Source organism: Protopterus annectens, chromosome 1.part1, assembly GCF_019279795.1.
Source record: "Protopterus annectens isolate FY-2018-M chromosome 1.part1, PAN1.0, whole genome shotgun sequence".
Classification (NCBI taxonomy): Eukaryota; Metazoa; Chordata; order Ceratodontiformes; family Protopteridae; genus Protopterus; species Protopterus annectens.
The window spans coordinates 825669627-825687291 of NC_056726.1; the positions used below are offsets into that span (position 1 = coordinate 825669627).

The 17665-nt window shown below is 41.4% G+C and overlaps 1 protein-coding gene across 2 annotated transcripts in view; it reads right to left on the bottom strand.

Moving 5' to 3' along the window:
• The window catches only part of LOC122807596 (myosin-IIIb-like), a 2420886-nt gene that overhangs the window by 661861 nt on the left and 1741360 nt on the right, over positions 1-17665 (bottom strand). For both annotated transcript variants that reach the window (XM_044078517.1, XM_044078510.1), the window contains exon 16: positions 14637-14683. In XM_044078517.1, the coding sequence (XP_043934452.1) occupies positions 14637-14683 (47 nt within the window). The remainder of the gene's footprint in view (positions 1-14636; positions 14684-17665) is intronic.

The window sequence follows — 17665 nt, forward strand, 5'->3', positions numbered from 1 at the left end:
GGACAAGGCATTTCTATTGAAACACAATTGTAATAGGTTGTCCTCCACAGGTAGGAGGGGTAAAAGTAATAATACTTCCGCCTCAGTATCCTTTGCAACTTCAGAAGAGGCGGCATCTAATATGGGGGCTGACAGTGAAAACTAACATTTTCCAACCCTACAGCAAGCCCAGGATCCAGCGGACTTAGCGAGGCATTTTTGTAGCAACAGTGCTGCCAAATCCTACAACAATAATAAAAAACATGGCTGTAATGATTGGTGGCAGCAAAAGAACCAGAATAGAAGCTCGAAGGGCCACATGGCCAGGATAACAAAAGAAAGTGTTGGAACTAACAGGTGTGACTTGCCTAATGACTCTCTTAATAGTTATTTGGACTTAAGTTTATACCTACAGCACTGCTTAGCTTACACATACTCTTAAAAATTAATTATTTTTGCTTAGTAGGAGGTTGGTTAAAATGATATACCATGTGCAAATGCAATGTGATACTAATAGTCAGTGTGAATTTAATACGTGTTCTGAGGACTCCTTCCATTCTTGTTACTTATCACAGGATGACTTTTTTGAATCTGATGTTAATGCTTGTAGCAATCTTAATACTAGTATTATTCAGGTGAAAAGTTATTACATTCCCCCTTTTGTGAATCACACAATACAAAGCTACATTTCTTCTCTTAATTTTGAGTTGGAACAGCTTTACTGGAAATGTATAAAAAATAAATCTTGTGTGTGTCAATTTGAATAACAGCAATGGCTGGCTTTCTGTGAGTTTTGTAATGACAAAAGTTTGGTGGTGAAACAATCAGACAAGGGGAATCAAATAGTAATTATGTATTACACTCAATATCTAGACATGTGCTATGCTCATCTTAATAATGCTGAAGTGTATGAGAAGAGTGATATTCCTAAGTATTACGAGTCTATAGAGGAATACCATGTTCTATTAAAGAAGGGTTTGTGGTTAGGTCATTTTACGACCAGTGACTTGGAAAAGAAATTTAAGGTTGATAATAGCAATATAGCAGTATTTTCGTGCTTACCAAAAACAAACAAAGGCTTGGAAAATCTTAGTGGTAGGCCTATTGTACCTGCTGAAAACTATTTCCTTAAGAATATTAGTGTTTTATTACATGAATACTTGAAAAGATAGGTTCTCTGCACTTCTTTCTACATTAAAGAGAGCCAAGATTTTTTGAATAAAATGAAGGGGAATATCTGGAACAGTACTATGTTTTGGCTTTGTATGGAAGCCTATACACCAATATAGGGCATAATGTAGAGGGTGGAACTTTGTTTTACTTTCTAGGTGATTCACCTATGTCCATTTTGTAACTGATTTGGTCTCCATTTGTTTAAAAAATAATTTGCTTATATTTAATGGGGAAGTTTTCCACCAATTACAGGGAACAGCCATGGGGCAGCTTTTGCCTCCATGTATGTTAATTTGGTGATGGCTAAGTTTGAAGATGATCACATATATCCCCATAATTTTTAGAGATCTCAGGTAATTTTGTACTTCAGATTTATAGATGATTTAATTTTTCTTTGTGATGGAAGTGAAGCAGATGCCCAGATATTTATTAATGATTTACAGTCTAACAATATGGGCATCCAGTTTGATGGAATACAACTGGGCCACCAAGTGAATTTTCTGGATATTAATTTGAATGGCCTGGAAACTGGCCTATATAGAAAATTTGAGCAAAGAAATATGGGAACAGTTGCCATCCTGGACACCAAATGTCTGTATTACCTAATAACGAGTTTTTGAGAATCCATACATTATGTAATACGGGATGGTGTAATTGATAAGCAAATAGTGGACGCTGAAAAAATGTTTGTTAGTAGAGGTTATAATGTAGATGAAGTTTCTGAGGCCAGATCAAGAATAATGGAAATGAGATGTTAACATAATTCATTTAGAAGTAGGCATAATATTTATAGGGGACAGAATATTTATACCAGAAATATATCCAGTATTGAGAAAAATAAAAAATAAAAATTAAATTTATTTTGTGACTACCTTCAATGTTATGTCAGGAGAAGTGGTTAAGCAAGTACGACAATTATGGCCGATGCTATTGAGGGATAAAGACCTAAGACATACATTACTTGACTATGTTAATATTTATTATAAAAGGGCCAGAAATTTGGCAGGCATGATAGTACATAACCACTTTATTCCACCAGAGGTCAGTATTAGTAGGAATGTTATGGCTTGTGGAGGTATTACTCCCTGTAATAAATGTTCCTTTGTAAATATTTGGTTATTTTTTTTCCATACTTTAATGGTACTAGATTTACAACTAAGGGTAGATTTACGTGCAACACTGAAGATGTTGTATATGCACGGAAATGTACCTGTGATTTATTTTACATAGGGGAGACATCTAGGAATTTTAAGGTTAGTCTCCAAGAGTCAGAGACATCAAGAATAAAAAGATGGATAGTCCTTTGGGTAACCATTTCATGTCTTTAAATAATTCTAATCCTGACAGTTTAAAAGGTTGTATTTTAGATAAGGTTGATGTGTGTTTAAGGGAATGTACAAGTTTGAAAGATAAACTTAAAAAAAAAAATGAAAATTTGCTTATTTTGAAGTATGGTACTTTGGAGCCTTATGGGCTCAATAAATAATGTAATTGGAAGTATGTAATTTGATTATTGAATGATTGACTGATTGCATGTTATTTGTGATTTAATGCATATTTAAGGATGGTTCATAATGTGTTTTTTACTCTTGGAAGGCTGAGCAAGCCAAGGTGTTAAGGTTTTTATTAAACTTGGTATATTCTTTGGACCAGTGGCCTTTCTGTCGTTATTTTGGTGTTTCTTTGGCCTACTATTTAATCTCTTATAATATTGCAAAGATCACCTTTCCAGCAATATTGTAAATTCTTATCACTAGCTCCCACAACAACAAATGACTAAGAAGGAAATCAATATCTGTTTGGCTCTAAACAAAGAACCAAATTTCCATGAAAAAAATATAATAGAACAATAACACGTATATATACATATATATATACATATATATATATATATATATATATATATATATATATATATATATATAAATCCAGCAAACAGCACAATTAAAGCCAGGGCCAGCCGATATCTAATCTCAGTATGCCTTCAGCATATGTATCAAATGTCGAACAAAAGCATAAATAAAAAATTCAGAGTAGTTCAAATGCTGAAAACAATTCCAATTACTCAGTTTAACAGCTTGCCAGCATTTCTGAGTCATTGGAATTTTTTCAGCATTTGAACTACTCTGAATTTTTATTTATGCTTTTGTTTGGCATTTGATATATATGCTAAAGGCATACTGGGACTAGATATCGGCTGGCCCTGGCTTTGTTAATTGTGCCGTTTGCTGGATTTTTGATATTTTATTACAGCACACTCCTGAGTTCCGGACTTATTTTGTTTGGATATATAAATACACACACATATATACATATATATATATATATATATATATATATATATATATACACACACACACACACACACACACACACACACACACACACACACACACACACGCATCCTGGAGGGATAGGTTCCTGACCCAGAGACTCCCCAGACTCTGGAATAGACTGCCCATACATGTGATATATACATGTATGTGTGTATGTATGTATGTGTGTGTGTGTGTGTGTGTGTGTGTGTGTGTGTGTGTGTTTGTCAAAGCCAGAATATTCAGGATTCTGTCTGAACACAGACATCAGACAGTTTAAGTAACAATAATAGTTTCTTACTAGTTAAATTCATAGTTTCATAGGTAAGTATTAGGCTAATGGCCCTGAAGCCAATGCAAGCCTAGCCCAATAGTGTTCCCAGTCATCTGACATACCAGACGTTAGTGCCCTGTGCCCCTAACTAGCAATGCGATTGAAGTGATCCCAGGGTGAATTTCCTATTTCCCATCCACTCATCAAGATTTTTCTTGAAAAGGGCCAAGTGAGGTGCCCTGCTTGACGTGAATGGGGAGTTTATTCCAGAGTATTGGAAGTCTCTGGGTTAGGAACCTATCCCTCCAGCAGGTTCTGTTTAATGTGGTGATAAGGCTGAGGTCTTTGGAACAAGTAGCACAGAGGGATTGGGATTTTTTCAGATGAAGCAGGTCTAACAAAACTGAGTCAGACATGGCACTGTATGTCAAGCAGAGATCATCTCTAAGTAGGTGATATGAGACGGAGTAAAGTTTAAGTTTTTTAAGTCTATCTGCATAAGACATGTGTTTGAGTCCTAATATCCTCTTTGTGAGGAACTTCTGTGGCCTTTCCAGTTGTTGGAGGTGTCTAGTGAGGTGCATACCAAATGGGGCATTGTACTCTATTATGATGGGTCTGATGAGGGCCGTATAGAGAGAGAGAATGACTTATTTTTTCCTGGATGAGAACCCTTTTGTGATATGTGCCATGTAGGAGGACTTCCTAACTACAGTAGCGACGTGGTTGTCAAAGGAGAGATTTCTATTTACCTGTGTCCCTAGATCCCTTATAAAGTGGGTTCCCTTCGATAGTTTGTGGGCACAGTGTTTTTCCCAAAGGGAATGACCATGCATTTTTTGGTGTTGACCCTAAGGCCATGGTTTTGGCACCAGTCGTTGGTTTCCGTTAGGTCTTTTTGTAGGATGTCCACATCAGCTTGAGAATCAATAATAGCTCCCAATTTGCAGTCATCTGTGAATTTGATTAACCAGAGTCCCTTGGTGTTTGCTTGACCTCCAGAGAAGTAGATACCAAACAGGAGAGGACCCAGAACCGATCCCTGTGGGACTATAAGTACAGTTTTGTACCTACCATAAATGTAGATGTTCGAGTGCTAATACAGCTGCAGTCATTACAGATGGGTTCTCCTGCTGTCAGGCGGGTCCTCGGTCGGCCGAATTCCAAAGTCTAGGTCCGGCGTCAGTTGTCGTCACCCTCTTCCCCAACGTCAGAGCGACAGGGGTATAAAAGAACCAGCCGATGCCATTTTCTTCAGTCTTTCTTGCCCCAGATGTCAGGTGCCCCCAGAAGGAAGGCAATACATAATTTTATATATATAGTAATGCAATGCAATATAATCAAAAAACAGTAGTTGCAAGCAAATACACCATAAAAGAATAACCCAATCAGGTTGTATGAGGAGGTGTTAGCCACTAGGCCTGTCTCAAGAGGGGAAGGAGGGAGGGAAACCTGGACTGCAGCTGTATTAGCACTCGAACATCTACATTTATGGTAGGTACAAAACTGTACTATGTTCATCGTGCATACAGCTGCAGTCATTACAGATGGGTAGAATCCCAAAGCTACGCACAGGGTGGTAGGCACTTGGTGGGCACTAGGTGGAACTGGGGGGAGCCAGAATGCCCTGCAACACTGCAGTGGCAAAGCCTGCACTAGTTTTGGAGTATAAAGGAAGGTGGTAGTGTTTAGTGAAGGTATGCACAGAACTCCAAGTGGCTGCCTCCAAAATATCTTTTGTAGGAACTCCTCTGAGGAAGGCTGCAGAGGTAGCTGTGGCCCTTGTGGAATGGGATCTGATGCCTGCAGGTATAGATTTACCATGAAAAGAGTAACAAAAACGTATGCAGTGGCCTATCCATTTTGAAATTGTCTGTTTGGAAATTGGCTTCCCTTGAGCTCCTACAGCATAGGACACAAAGAGTTGTTCTGATTTTCTGAAAGGCTTTGTTCTGTCCAAATAGTAATGCAGCTGTCTATGGATGTCTAAGGAATGTAGCAGCCTTTCCCCTTTGTTTTGAGGGTTAGGGTAAAAGGTAGGTAAGTGAATGGCCTGATTTAAAGCTACCCTGGATACCACCTTAGGCATAAATGACGGGTTGGTTCGTAGGGAAACCCTGTCCTGATGGAAGATGATAAAGGGCTGCACAGCCATGAGGGCTTGTAGTTCCGAGACCCTACGAGCTGAGGTAATAGCCAGAAGGAAAGCGGTTTTCCAGGACAAATATTGCAAATCTGTTGAGGCAGCTGACTCAAAAGGAGGCAAGGTTAATTTTTCTAGAATGTAATTAAGATCCCAAGCAGGGATTAGTTGTTTCCTTGGAGGTCTTATATTCTTAGCCCCTCTGAGGAACTGTCTTAAGAGTGGGTGAGAGAATAAAGGTGGATCAGTGTTGTATTCTGCAGAAATGGCTGAGGCATGGATTTTGATGGAGGAGAATGAAAGTCCACTGCTTAGCAGCTCAGCTAGATACTGTAATATTTGAGGCAAATTCAGTTTTCCAGGATCCTGGCCCTTTTTCTCATTCCAAGCACAAAACCGTTTCCATTTGGCGGAGTAAGCTTTTCTAGTAGACGGCCTTCTGGCCTCCAAAATGACATCCTGCACCTCCTTGGAGAGTAAGGTCTGTTGTGATGTTAAGGAATCTTCCATGCAGCCAGATTGAGTGTTTTCAGCTGATTGTGAAGAGTTTTGTAGCTGTGTTGAGTCAGAAGAAGAGGCATTAGAGGTAGGGTCCATGGAGGAGAATGCGTCAGGCTCCTCAGGAGTGGGTACCAGTGTTGTCTTGGCCAGTCTGGAGCAATCAGTATCATCTTTGGTCTGTTTGCTCTTGCAAAAGCACCTTGGGCAGTAGAGGAAGAGGTGGGAAGGCATAAACTGTCAGTGCTGTCCAACTGAAAGAAAGGGCGTCCACTCTCCAGGCCTTTGGATGAAATGTCCTGGAGCAGAATTTTGTTAATTGATGATTTTTGTGGAAGGCAAAGAGATCTATGTCTGGCCTTCCCCACGCTTGGATTATCTCTGTAAAAACTTGAGGATGCAACTTCCATTCATGTGGATCTGTCATATTTCTGCTTAGATTGTCTGCCAGCGTGTTTTCCTTGCCTGGCAAGTACTGAGCATGAAGCTCGATTTGCAACTCCAGAGCCATATTCCAAAGTGACATGGCCAGCCTGCAAAGGGGGTATGAATGTGTTCCTCCTTGTTTGTTTATGTACCACATTACAGTGGTGTTGTCTGTTCTTATCAATAGTTGACCTGGATGCAGAAGGTCTTTGAAAGCTATAATAGCATTTATTACTGCTAGCATCTCCTTTTGATTGATGTGAAGGTGCTTTTCCTTTTGGGACCATTTGCCCTGAATGCACCGGTCTGCCATGTGCGCCCCCCAGGCGTAGTCTGAGGCGTCTGTTGTGATGACTTGATTTGCTTGAGGCTTGCAGAATGGTAGACCTGTGTTTGTTTGGCATGCTTGAGCCCACCATAGAAATTCCTTTTGCAAACATGGAATTAGTGGTATTGTTGTTTCCAAACTGTGGCTGTGTTGAGACCATAGTTTTTTTAGGTACCATTGAAGTTTCCTCATATGCAACTTTGCACATGGGATTAGTAGAATGCAAGATGCCATGAATCCCAGTGCCTGCAGGATTTTCCTTGCAGTTAGCCTGGTACAATTTGCTAGTGTCTTGAAGTATTGAGTTAGTTGCCCCTGTTTTTCTGGCATAAGATAGGCCATCTGGGTGTTTGTGTCCAAGATGGCACCCAGGAAAATTATTTTCTGAGATGGCGTTAGCCTGGATTTCTCTTTGTTGACTGTGTATCCCAGAGAATTCAATAACATTGTTACATAAGCCAAATGTTCCAGAAGTATGTGTTTGCTGTCCGCTTGGATCAGGCAGTCGTCCAAATAAGGGTATATTTGTATCCCTTGAAGTCTGCAGTAGGCAATTACTGATGCCAGGCATTTCGTGAATACTCTGGGCGCAGTAGATAAGCCAAAGGGCAATGCAGAGAATTTGATAGTGGATTGAACCTGCAAGAAATCTGAGGTATCTTCTGCAGCTTTGTCTGATTGGGACATGCAGGTTATGCCTCCTTGAGGTCCAATGTTACCAGTCAAGACTCCTTACCCAGCATGGAAAGAAGCTGCTACAAAGTGAGCATCTTGAATTTTGGTACGAGTAGAAAAGTGTTTAGGATGGATAAGTCCAAAATGGGTCTCCAATCTGTTCCCTTCCTTGGTACCAGGAATAGTCTGGAATAAAAACATTGACCTTGTTCGTGAGTAGGTACCTCTTGAATAGCTTTCATGACCATGAGCTTTGAAATTTGTATTTGAGCCTCTGCCCTTTGACTGTGTGGCAGGTTAGTCATGCCTCTCATTTTTGGAAGGGTGTGAAAATGAAATCTGTAGCCTCTGTTTATAATGTCCAGGATCCATTTGTCTTTTGTGACAATATGCCAATTTTTTGAAAATAATGTCAGCTTTCCTCCTAAGGGTGCTGCCATTTGAGCCTTGCTTGGCATGCAAAGGGGAAAGTCATTGGATTTGTTTCCTATATTGCTGTGAACTATCTTCGCCACCTCTTGGTGTTGGAGTTTGCCATTGTCTGCCTCTATACGATCCTTGAGATTGTCCTCTGCCCCTTGGGCGCCTGTATCTACCTCTTTGGGGCCTGTCCGGGGCTGGAAAGGACCAATTTTTTGAAGGCCAATTTCTACTAAAACGAGGTGGTTGTACCTGTAGAAAATCTTTAACAGTTTGCATAGATTTAGCTTTTTCTTCCATTTTCCTTAGTACCTCCTCAGCATTAGCACCAAATAATACATCCTTTTGTAGAGGAGCATCTAGTAATTTAGCTTTGACATGATCAGGCAAGGTTTGTTCCCTAAGCCAGGCATGTCTACGTATGACTGATCCTGTAACAGCAGCTCTACCTGAGGCCTCTAGAGCATCATAACCACATTGTAAGATGTGCTTACCCACTTGTTCTGCACTATGCATCATACCCTGCAACTCCTTCAAATCTGGTTGTTCAGGTTGTGACATTTTATTTTTCAATTGTGATAACAGAAACTGTTGATATTTAAGCATATGGAACTGACAGTTTAAGGCCCTCATGGCTAGGGTGGCCGAGGTATATACCTTTCTTCCCCACCTTTCTAAGGATCTAGAATCTCTCTGGGAAGGCAATGGATTCTTAGCAGTAGAGGCCTTCATTCCCTTGGGGCCCTGAGAAATGGTTTCTGGGTCAGCAGAATGGCTCTTGTAAAGAAATTGGTGTGAGTTAGGAACTCTGTAGTACCTATCAGGCTTGACTGGGGCTGGAGGCAGGGAATCCGGATTAAGGCAGGCCTCCGAGTAAACATCATCAACTATGTCCAAGACAGGAGGTATCGCCAGAGGTCTGTGCTGAGGTAGCAAAAGAAATTCCCTAAGCCTTTTCTTGGAATCTGAATAATCTTGGCCTTCCCAGTGGAAGTGTTCCCTCAAGGTATGCAAGGTTTCCCCGAATGAGAAATCCTCTGGGGGGGATACAGAAGGAACAGACTCCTTTGCATCGGAATCTTCAAAAGGGAAGTAAGAATGTTCCTCCTCATCAGAATGCTCTGAAATAATGGAGCCCTGATCAGAAGAGGGTGATTCTTCCTCCACTCTGGGTCTCTTGTCTGGTGGGGGTTGGGAACCCATGATAAGAGTAATTAAATCCTCAGCCATTTTAAGCATCTGCTTTTTAGGCATGGGGCCTGGAGATGGGCCCTGTGCAACAGGTCTCTTGGAGTGCATGGCTGATTTAGACTTAGTAAAGGCCTTGATGGAAAAGGAAGAGGAAGGTCTGAAGACACCATGGGTGGAGGAAGACCTGTCCACATTATGAGGCTCAACACTAACAGTGACTTCGGTAGCTGTAGTCAGGGTGTGGGCCGAGGAACCTGCAGCCTCAGTTACAGAGGACACCGCCAGAGAAGCGTCATCGGTAGTCAGGGGCTGCGTAGGCGCCTCGCTGAGAACCGGACCACGTGTAGTCGGCTTTGGCGTGGTGTCGGTGGAGACCGCGGATCTCGCGTGTCGGTCCTTGTCCTTGTGTTTTTTGGACAAAACAGGAGTCGGAGTCGCCGACGACATTATATAGTTAAAAGCTTTCCCAAAAAAGTGCTGGGCAAACTCCGCCTGACACTTAATAGTGCGTTTATTGAAAGTAGCACAAAAGCGACAGCCCGAGACGTCGTGGTCTGGGCCTAAACAAGGTATACAGAGGGAATGGAAATCCTTATGCGGTATTTGCTTCCCACAAGAAATACAATTGTTAACTTTGTCTGACATTGGTCTGAGGCAAGAAAGGTTTACCCAACGGGGTACTTAGCTTTAAAGAAGACTTCGGTTTCCAAATTTTCGTAATTTCAGGAGCTGGCCGACCGGCACTTGCGAACTGCTTCTGCTTCGGGCACCGCGCGGCAAAAAAGACTGAAGAAAATGGCGTCGGCTGGTTCTTTTATACCCCTGTCGCTCTGACGTCAGGGAAGAGTGCGACGACAACCGACACCGGACCTAGACTTTGGAATTCGGCCGACCGAGGACCCGCCTGACGGCAGGAGAACCCATCTGTAATGACTGCAGCTGTATGCACGATGAACATCTGCCCAGAGTCAGATTTGGAGTCAGCTACTTTCACCATGTGGGTTCTGTCAGTGAGCCAGTTGGCAACCTATCTAGTGATGTAGGGGTTAATGCCCTGATTAGTGAGCCCATCAATGATTCCTGAGTGTGGGATGATGTCAAACACTTTGGCTAGATCAAGGTAGGCTGTGTGGACAGCCTTGTCTTCATTCACTGCTCTGGTGACAGCTTTGAAGAAGTCTGTCAGACTGAGCAGACATGATCTGCCTTTCACAAACCCAAACTGAAGGTTCCCTATATCCTTATTTATAAGATCCTTAATAATACATTCCATAGCCTTACAGATCAGGCTCGTCAAGCTGATGGGGTGGTAGTTCCCAGGGCCAGTAGTCGCACCCCCTTTGTGGAGTGGGATGACTGTAGCAGTGTGCCATTCAGTGGGGAGAAAGCCAGAACTAAGACTGTAGTTGAACAGGGCACTGTGGTGTGGTGCCAGTTCTTTTTTAGATCATGTAGGACACAACCTGGTATATTATCTGGTCCCATGGAAGCTGCATTCTTAGCTTTGGTCAGTGCGGTTCATACTTATGCTGTCGTGATAATAGGGAGTTGGTATTCCTCGGGTATGTGGATAGACCCTCTGGAGGGTGAGGGGGAGGAAAGTTCGCACTAAACCTGTCTGCCAAGATACTGGCAATATCAGTTGGTTCAGTGCGCTAGCCGTTTTTCTGCTTTAAAATAGTGTTTTTGCAGTTCTAATTGTTGTATTTTTGAAAAAAAAAAAACCAACAAAAAAATACTATCTCCTTGCTCGTTTTCCACCTTTCTGTAAGTAGAATAGTCCGGATTTCAAATTTGCTGATCTCAGGGCTGTATTGAGATTTTCAAATTCAGCCCAACAAAAAGGTGAAGCAATAAAGCTCTGAGAGGCTGTATTGAGGTTTCTTTGTTGCCCAGTCCTTACTGAGATACAGGGAAGCTTCTCTGCTTATCAGTGGGAGTGGTAAGCTCTGAGGAGCCTATCTGTCGCTAAAGGAGAGGTTTCAGCTTAGAAATTGTATTTTTATTGGCCATGTTGGGCTATTTCTATCCCCTTCATCTTTTTGTTAAAAAAAACGTGTTTGAGCAGTTTTTGAGCTTGTTTAACCTCAACAAGATCCTGACTGGGTGTCCTGCAGAGTTATACAGCATCAGAAAGTGAGAGGAGAGACTTTCAGTGATTTAAGTACCTCTGTTTTGCTTCATTTGCTTGTTTTTATGCTTACCATACTTCTTTCTAGCAATTTATTAAATCTTACTACTTATTTCAACTGTATTCTATTAAGTTTTATTATTTGCACCTTATTTGCTTGTTTTAATTTAAATTCAACTGTTTTACTGTTGTAGGCTATACACTCAAGTGTGCTAGCAATTTTTCTGCTTTAAAATAGCATTCTTGCAGTACTAATTATTGTATTTTTGAAATCCCCCTCCCAAATACTATCTCCTTGCTCGTTTCCCGCCTTTCTGAAACTAGAATAGTCCAGATTTCAGATTTCTGATCCCAGGACTGTATTGAGGTTTCTGTGTTGCCCACACCTTACTATGATAGAGGGAAGCTTCTCTGCTTATCAATGGAGTGGTAAGCTCTGAGCAGCCTGTCTCAAAGGAGTGGTTTCAGCTCAGAAATTGTATTTTTATTGGCCATTTTGGGCTACTGCTATCCCTTATATCTTTCTGTTTAAAGAAACGGGTTTGTGCGACTCACAGCACCGCTTAACTCAGTTAAAACCATTACCAGTGCTTTAAAGTCTGCTCTTCAAATTTTCCCTTAGACCTTGTAAACCTTTACCTCTGAGCACTCAAATTAGACATTAAATCCAGCACTTGCTCAGAACGTCTTGTAGCATTCACTGCAAGTTCACCCACTGCCACTAGCACTAACTTTCCATAAAGGAAACAAAAAGCTTCAGTACTTAATCTAAACATAAATAACTCTGTACTTAAAAAGCTGATCACTTTTCCAGGCATGTCCAAAGGTCAGTTTCTGATGCTTTCTCCCGTTAACCTGGTGAACCTGGGCATCCTGAGGCAATGCAATTGCCTCATGTACACAGACAACCCTCTCCTCCTACCTCCAAACACATCCACTTGTGAGAGATGCAAGTACAGAGCCAAACTTGAGGCTTCGCTCTCTCAATCTAAGACTGGGCCAGTCAGTCAGGAGGAGGTCAACACACAGCCCCCTGTTAGCACACCACCACTATCACATAGCAATACAAAACAGATGACCACTTTTGCGGATGGTTTCTCAAAAAATCTTCCCAAACAACAGAGACCTCCGTGGCACAAATGCAAGCAACCATCCCATCCAAGCATAACACACAAGACACATAGCCCTCACAACCAGTGTGCCACTCAAGCTAAGCCCCTAAGTTAGAACAATGTACCAAACACATTAGTCATAGGTGACTCAGTTGTAAGGCATACCAACGCCCCCTCACTAGGCTGAATAAGGAGAAAGTCACGGTCAGCTGCCTATCGGGTGCCAGGATTTTGCCACATAATGCATACACTTGGGTCTCTCCACAGCAAGTACAAATATGACTGCCATAGTACATGTTGGTGTGAATGACCTAAGACGTACCTCACTGGACTACATGAAAAGAGACATGGAGGAGCTCTTTGATCTTGTAGCTCAGGCAGGTATGACCCTAGCCTTGAGTAGCATCCTACCATCACCAAGAATGATACTACAGTACAAGCAGAAAATGACTAACTTCAACAATTGCCTAAGTTTCTGGTGTCACTCAAAGGAGATTCAGTATCTGTCTGCCTGGGATGACATGACAGGCAGACCTCGATGTTTTGCCAGCGATGGCCTGCACCTGTCACCCCTGGGACTCTGGATACTGGCCAAGGCCCTTGCCACCCCTATAGTGCCTTTTTTAGGCAATGCCCTGAAGACAATTTACCACCATAACATCTGCTAGTAAACACATCCTAAGGGCTATGCTTCTCAGTGCTATAAGTCTAAACCTCAAAATGCACTCACTAGAGTCACTCCTCAAACTGGAGAATATCGACATCTGTGCAATAACAGAGACCTGGTTCAAGGCTCCTGAGAGCACCCTTCCGCTACCAGGTTACAATGCATATCACACCTTTTGGCCCCCAGATCTGGACCATAGCCCTAATGGATGTGATGACCGAACCCTCAAAAGTGGAGGTGTATCCATCTTTATAAAAGATACCCACACCTCCAGACTTGTTGCCCAACATAACGCATCAGAAATACTTCAGGTACAGTTATCACTGGACAAAACTGCAGTCCATGTTGTTGCCTGCTACAGATCCCCCCACAATGTCCCAGGACTCCCACTCTGTATTCCTGGGCACTCTGGAAAACATTAAGATCCAGCCATATACCCTTATTCTGGGAGACTAACTACCCCATTAGTTGGAACAACTACTGCTCCAACTCTTTTGCCCAACGTTTCCTGGAATTCATCAACTCCAATGCCTTGGACCAACTCATCCTCACCCCAACTAGGGGAAACAACATTTTTTACCTAGTCATTACAAACATGGGGGACCGCTGCTCTACTCCTTTGATAAACCCCTCCCTGGTCAGATCCGACCAAAAGTTAATCTCTATTGCTATCCAAATCCCGCCCTCACCCCCGAAAAAGGAAACCACAGTGAAAAACTTCTTCAAAGCTAATTTTGAGCTTCTAAGGACAGATGTGGCAAGCTTCACGTCTTCCATAGAAATGGGAAATGGGAGTACGGCTACTGAATCATACACCAAGGCACTGTATGAGCACTTACACAATTGCATAGATAGGGCCATACCAAACAGAACCAAGACGATCTCCTCTAAAAAAAAAAAAAAAAAAAAAAGGAAGCCGATCTGGTGGACCTCTGCCATTAACAAACTCTACAACAGAAGGAAAAAAAACTATTGCAGAAAAGGGTAAAGTCTGGAAAAATTCCCTTGGAAAACTCATTAAAAAGCTGAGATCCCTCATCAAATCCACCAAAGCTAGTTATGAAAGCAAAATTGTTACAGATACTAAGGACAACCACAAGGCATTCTTTAGTTATGTCAGGAATCTGCATAACACGCAGATTTGCTCTGAGCTACAGCACAACGGCACCACTTATACTGAGCCAACTGATATAACATTCATAAATAAATGTTATACCAGCTTTTTGTTACAATTTTCAACAGTGGATGTGCAATTACAAAATAATGAAAGCTGATAAAGTTAAGGAACAAACAATTCAACTTACTCTGCTTTTTCGCTGAGGCATCAAGGTTCCTGTTCGAGATATTGTAGCTGAAATTCAAAGAATAACTAATTAATAGGGATCCTTCCCTATGCTTTTTGTATTTTCTACTTCTGAATGTTCTGTATCTCATATGTAGTTTGATAGTTGCTGTTTGAAAATCGAGCAGAAAGTGTGAACACTGAAGTCAGGACTTTGTACTTGGCAGTTTTAGCAATTTACTTCATTCAAATGTGCACTTGGTATTTAGTGCACAAGTACCAGAACACTGATCTATACTGGGTAAAGTTGGTTAATACTCTATTAAACACTTGCAAGCCCTTTAGCTACTTTATACAGCCTGATGTTCAGGGAATGGCTTCTTATGATCCAAATTTGCATGTTCTAGTTATGGATTATAAAGCTGCCAATGAAACCATGGAGTAATGCACACTCAAAACTCATTTTTTTCAGACTTTTAGAATTACTATTTCAGCGGTTAATACACATGGTGTAACAAAACAATGAGTATGCTTCTACCATCAATAAGCAAAAAATAACCTACTAAATGAACTGGTAGTCTTTATTTTATTTACATACATTTGTTTACCGGGAAATTCCGACTGGATGCAGGTCCTTTTTCAGTGGACGCCTGGGGAGAAAAGCTCCACATCATGTACATGATAAATAGAGATACAAAGTTGCAGCAATAGTAAACATTACAGGTTGTTGGCTTTAATACAATAACAAGATATTGATTAACAGTATATACAGTAAATGTTGCAAGTTAAGATAGTTTTTTTTTATAATATTAGTAACAAGTAGACAAGATTTTAAAGTATGTAAAGACAACTAGCTAATTCTGACTGTGGTTAGTAGTGGCGGTAGTATAGTTGGGTTAAGAGTCTAGGTGGGGGGGGGGTAAGGGTGGGGTTGTTAGTCTGGATTAGAACAAGGACAAAGCCAGTGCAAATTTAAGTGGGATTTGAGCGGAGTCTTGAAAAGGCTGCTGAAAGGTAGAGTAGTTATAGAGGGTGGAAGATTGTTCCAAAGTTTAGATATGGTACATGAAAATATGGCTTCTCCTGCTGAGTTTTTGGGTTTGATATCAGTGAGTTGATTTTTGTTGCTTGATCGTAGGGGCCTAGTGGAGTGATAGGGTTGGAGAGGGGTTTGAAGGGATGTTATAGGGGTGGTTAATAACTTTATGAGCGAGGGTGAGTTAATTAAAGTGAAGGAGTTGTGGGAGTTCTAGCCAGTTTAGTTCTTTAAGGGAGATACAATGAAGGCTTTGGTAGGAGGTTCCAATGGCAAATTTAGCGATTTTGTTGTAACAGGCATCCAGCTTGTGTAGGTCTGTCTGTCTACGGTTGGGAAGTATGGGGGATGCATAGAGTAGGGTGGAGATTAGGTGGGAATTGGCTATGGAGATTCTAGCTGCCTTGGTTAGGAATTGGCAGCTTCGATACAATGCACCAAGTTTCTTGTGAATTTTTTTTATTGTGAGAGATATGTCGGTGTCACATCTAAGTTTGTTGTCTATTTCCACACAGAGCAATTTTGTGTGTTCTGATGGCAAGATGATGGTATTGTCTTTGGCGAGAATGTTGGAAGTGTGGGGTGTTTTGGGTGGCTTTGGATGGGTGGCTTTGGAAGGTTGGAACAGGAGAAGTTTTGTCTTACTTGGGTTGAGTAGGAGCTGAGCATTGGATAGCCAGCTTTCTATAGAAGAGAATGATTCCTGTGTGATTTGTTGTAGTTCTGGTGGAGTGGGGGTAGAGCAGATCAGTAGAGTCATCTGCTTACTGTATAAGAAATGCTTGTGTGGTGGCAGTATGTAGGTTGTTAGTGAAAAGTGAGAATAGCAGAGGGCCAAGGACAGACCCTTGGGGAGCTCCAAGAGTAACTGGGAGGCGAGGTGATAGGTTATCGTCCCAGATTACTGATTACTGGTAGCCGTGTAGATAGCTGTGGAACCAGTTGCAGGCTGATTGTGAGAAGGAGAGGTTGGGGAGAGTAGAGAGTAGTAGCCCATGAGATACCATGTCAAAGGCCTTTGAGAGATCTAGAAATACGGCAGTAGAGAGGAGGCCATTGTTTTTGTGATGAAGTATATTGATGGTGAAGGAGAGCAGAGTGGAGGTAGTGCTGTGATATGGCCTGAAACCCTGTTGGGTTTTGGAGAGGAGATTATTAGCTAGAAGGTAGTTGGAGACCTGGGTGTTGATACATTTTTCAACTATCTTGGAGAGAGGGGAGAGGATAGCAATGGGGCGGTAATTGGAGAGGTCAGTGGAGGGGGTGCCTTTGTGGAGGGGAATGATATGGGATATTTTCCATATAGAGGGAGCATAGTCTTCTGTTATGGAACAGTTGATTAGAATTGAAGTTGGGTAGGCTAGTGTATCAACTGCAATTTTCAAGTATTCAGAGGGGACTTTGTACTTGGCAGTTTACACAACAAAATAACCAAAATTTGTAAAGAAGAGAAAGTAAGACCTATATTTCTTAGTAACATACTATTAGAATTACATAAGTGTTGCAGTGTTTCGTACTACAGAATGAGTGCAAACTCAAAATCCCATTTAAAAACCTCTCAGCTACTATTCATAAATACAATGCAATCTGGCTGACTTGAAACCTTTCATATGAGGAAGGTTCTATGGAACAACAGTACCCAAGATGCTTAAAGACAATAATGAAGCATCTGGTGACTATGAGGATAGCAGAGTATTATGCATGACAGCTATGCATCAAGGCCAGAGACATTAAAAGGAAGACACTTATTTCTAAACATTTTACTAAACACTTCTATACAAACAATAGCATCAAGATATCAGTCTAACATATGGGATTTCTTATTTATTACATTAGATCACAAAAAAAAAAAAATGAAATAATGCAGGCATTTCATTAACATAATTCCATATCCTTCCTACACAGTCCTTTGATTACAAAAAATTATATACATATACGCATAGATATATTTATGTATGTATATGCATGTGTGTGTATCTATATAGATATATAAAGAGAGAGAGAGCGAGAGAGAC